The following is a 3,613-nucleotide window of genomic DNA, read 5'->3' as shown; positions in this document are numbered from 1 at the left end:
ACCTTAGAATCATTGTCTCTCAAAGGTTTGAGTGAGAACTTAATGGCCAATCTAATTCAACCATCTGATATCATTGAGTATCTTCATTCTCTTAAAAAAATAAAATTCCATCCTACAAACTATATCATTTCAAACAAACCAAACTGAAAAGCAAAGAGGACAAAAATTTCACTTTTTTTTTTTTGAGTGGGGAGAGAAAGGGAGGGTTTTAACTCTATGAAAGCTTGTATAAGCTCCTTTAACATGCTCAACTTTTATAGAATAAACAGCCTTGGCAGCATGACAGTTAAATCACCGAGGTGTTTCATTTTGCAACATTCTCTCATTCATATCCTCTACATTGGCTTGGTGAAGTTCAAAGGCGGTAGAGCAAAACAAGTACAAAATAGCAAAAGGGAAGAGGAAGAAAAGAGTCGAACATGGAGAGGATCTTACTCCTTTAAAACTATCTTCAGAACTTTCTAACAAGACTATTGGTACCCAGAGGACGATTGGCATCACCTCTTAGAAATGTGGATGTAGCGGATGTCTCAAGGCCAACTTTAGAGACAGTAAACATTACCTAAATCACTGCCACTCCAACAGTGGGCAGGCTTATAGGATAGCCCAATAATTCTTAAAAAGAAGAGAAGGAGAAGGAGATGTTGGAGAGAAAAGGAATTTTAATTCTAAAAATATACCTTATTTCTTCCTGAGTAGTACTGCAAATTTCTGAAAGTAGTAGAAACATCTTCTGATTTCCACTCGGATGATTTCCCAGGCACAGTGACTGTATTTCTTTTCTTTCAAGAAGTTGTCTATCCTATTGAAATATCTCCTCAGTTCTAGGTTGCTCAGCTGGGAGACCATAGCTCCTGACCAGTTCATTCCGTTCTCTTCCATCTCTTTGGAGTCTTCCTTTTCTTTCCCCTCTTCCTCCAAGCATTGTTCCAAGTACTGCAGCTGCTGATAGAGTCCAATTTGGATTTGTTTCAGATAGTCCTTTTCCCAAGTGGATTTGAAGGTGTGCTGACTGAAGATGTTGAAGGCCTGTATGGACATTTCATAGAAGGCCTCCTTGATGTACCTTTTCACAGGCTGGGTATGTGATAGGATCTCTTGGCGCAACTCAAAAGCTGTGGTTTCTTGTAGGCACTCTACAGGAAATGAACTGCTCGTACTGCTCAGAAGTCTCAGATTTTGCCAGGTGACTTTCTTCAGATGAAAATGCAGCAAGTTACAGTCCAGGGAGAGGATGCCAGTGATGAGCAGACCCACAAGGCATGCAGGCCACAAACACGTCCTAAACAAGTCAGGCTTAGTGCTCATTTTTTTTTCCCCAAGCTAAAAAATCCACCAGACTCAAGGTTGACAGTGATGTTTTAGGTCTTAAGTACTCCTTCATGTGCCTTTATACACCTGAATAATCTTCAGTGGGGAGGAGTTTTCTCATTCCTCATTTTATGTTTCTCAGGGTTTCAGCCCCTTTCCTTTGCCTCTGAGGTTTGTTTTGACTTTGGGTGACTACACTGACTTTGGAAATGCTAATCTTTTTCTTTAAAGTGAGCAAAGCTTTACCATTGCATTACCTTAGTTGTCTGGATGACCCATCCCAGTACTATAGGATTGTCATAACAAGATTGATAACAGTATTTCAGAAAGAACTGAAAGTTCTGACTCTATACCACTTATTCAACACTATTACGTAAGAGAGCCATCCATTAAAGAAATTATCATCATTATTTTTTTTTTTTATTTTTTTTTGTATCTGGCCATGTAGCCAAACATCTTCTCTCATTGAGTTAATCATAGACATTGGCCACATGACTTTAATTATTTGACTGCAAGACCACCAGAATATAACATAGCTTAGTTTTCTCTGATCTTGTTAAATTAAGCTTCTCTATTTGGATATTTTCTCTCTATTTTACTTTTCTGGGTTTCAAAGAAGATGAAAAACAGAGTTGGTCAATTGAACATGGCACTTACTATAAGCTGGCTTGGTTTTCTGTTGTCATTAGAAAATGTTGATACTCTCCAACTATCCTTTCCTTTAGTTAAACCTAAACTAGTGCTTCCCATGGCTGCCTAACATTACACATGCCTCTGATACCTATCATAGAAGTACTTACTACCTATATTACTCTATGTGTGTGCTCTCTAAATTCTGATTTTGCAGATTTTATGAGGTGACTAACCTGGAAAAATAATTTGGAAAATGAGCCCGTTAATATTTTATAATTATAACATTATAAATTGACGAAACCTTCCTAGAGAGCAAAATGATGATATGTATCAAAAGTCTTAAAAATGTACATGGTCTTTGACTCAACAGTTCTTCCTCTAGGAATTTATCCCCAAGAAATAATGATGGACATCTTTAAAGACTTAGCTGTCAGGAAGTTTATCACAGAAAAAAAATGGAAAACAACTTAAATGTTCAGTAGTAGATAGGTGGTTAACTAATTCATCAGTAGAAAATTTCTTTGCAAGCATTAAATATTATGTTGTGGGAATATATTTGGTCACTTGGATAAATTCACTTTGTAGTTTAAAACCAAGCTGACATGGATACTATATAGAGTCTGATAGCATATTTGTGAAATACCTACGTGTGCATATATGTGCAGAAAAAAATCTAGAAGTGCACATGCTACAAATACTTTCTCTGACTAGAAAAACATGCGTTTGCAATGTGACCAATATGTACTGCTTTATTTGCTTAAACATTTCCATTCTAGGATACTTTCAAAGGAAATGTGAATTTACCCCAAGACTCAGTTCTCATTCCATAGAATAACATAAAGTATGTGGGAGTTCAGTGTACCATTTTTGTAACTTTTCAATAAAAATATATATGCTTATATATATATATACATATATTATTAAACATACACACAGAGTCTATAAAGTGCAAAGCATCTCTGAAGGCCATAGCTCATATAACTTCTTCTATCTAAAACTTGTTACCTTGTCCTAGGCAGAACTGCTTGTCCCTCTTGGGGGCTTTTAAATGCTTTGTCCCCCTTCATTATGGCTTTTTAAAGTGCATAATTGTTTAAGTGTTGATTTCCCATCTTTGTATACTTCTCCCTCCCCTACCCACTTAGAATGATTAGACTACTTTGCGCTTATTTGAGACAGTTCAACCTTACTAACCAAACTCCTAGTTTGTTCAATTGAATTACTATGCTACAAGGTTCTGCTCGTAGGTGAGGGAGGTGGCTGCAGATTTGGCTGTTGTCAACCATCTTGAAGGTCCCTCTATTTTCTGCCATGTACAGTTTTGTCATTTTATCCTGCTCAGCCCAAATTTCCTCCCTTTATAGTCGTTCCATATCACATCATTTATTCAAAACTGTATTTTTATTTTTTATTTTTATTTATTTTAAAGATTTTTATTTTTTATCTGTCAGAGAGAGAGAGGGAGAGCACAAGCGGGGGGGGGGTTGCAGGCAGAGGGAGAAGCAGGGAGAGAGAGAAGCAGGCTCCCCTTTGAGCAAAGAGCCCTATAAGGGACTCTATCCCAGGACCCTGGGATCAAGACCTGAGCCGAAGGCAGATGCTTAACCAACTGAGCCACCCAGGCATCCCTCAAAACTGTATTTTTAGCTAGTACCACATGCCAATCACT

The 3,613-nt window shown here is 37.5% G+C and overlaps 1 protein-coding gene across 1 annotated transcript; it reads right to left on the bottom strand.

The window, feature by feature from the left end:
• Nucleotides 1–681: 681 nt before the first annotated feature.
• Nucleotides 682–1,308, bottom strand: IFNK (interferon kappa). The gene has a single exon (XM_021681035.2). The coding sequence runs from the start codon at nt 1,306–1,308 to the stop codon at nt 682–684; it is 627 nt and encodes a 208-aa protein (XP_021536710.1).
• Between the last annotated feature and the right edge of the window lie 2,305 nt (nt 1,309–3,613).

This window comes from Neomonachus schauinslandi, chromosome 13 (genome assembly GCF_002201575.2).
Source record: "Neomonachus schauinslandi chromosome 13, ASM220157v2, whole genome shotgun sequence".
Taxonomy (NCBI): domain Eukaryota; kingdom Metazoa; phylum Chordata; class Mammalia; order Carnivora; family Phocidae; genus Neomonachus; species Neomonachus schauinslandi.
The sequence above is the reverse complement of the archived record's forward strand: the minus strand, read 5'-3'. Positions and strand labels throughout refer to the sequence as shown.

Coding starts and splice junctions, on each gene's coding strand:
- IFNK (XM_021681035.2), bottom strand. CDS start 1,308: ATGAGCACTAAGCCTGACTTGTTTAGGACGTGTTTGTGGCCTGCATGC.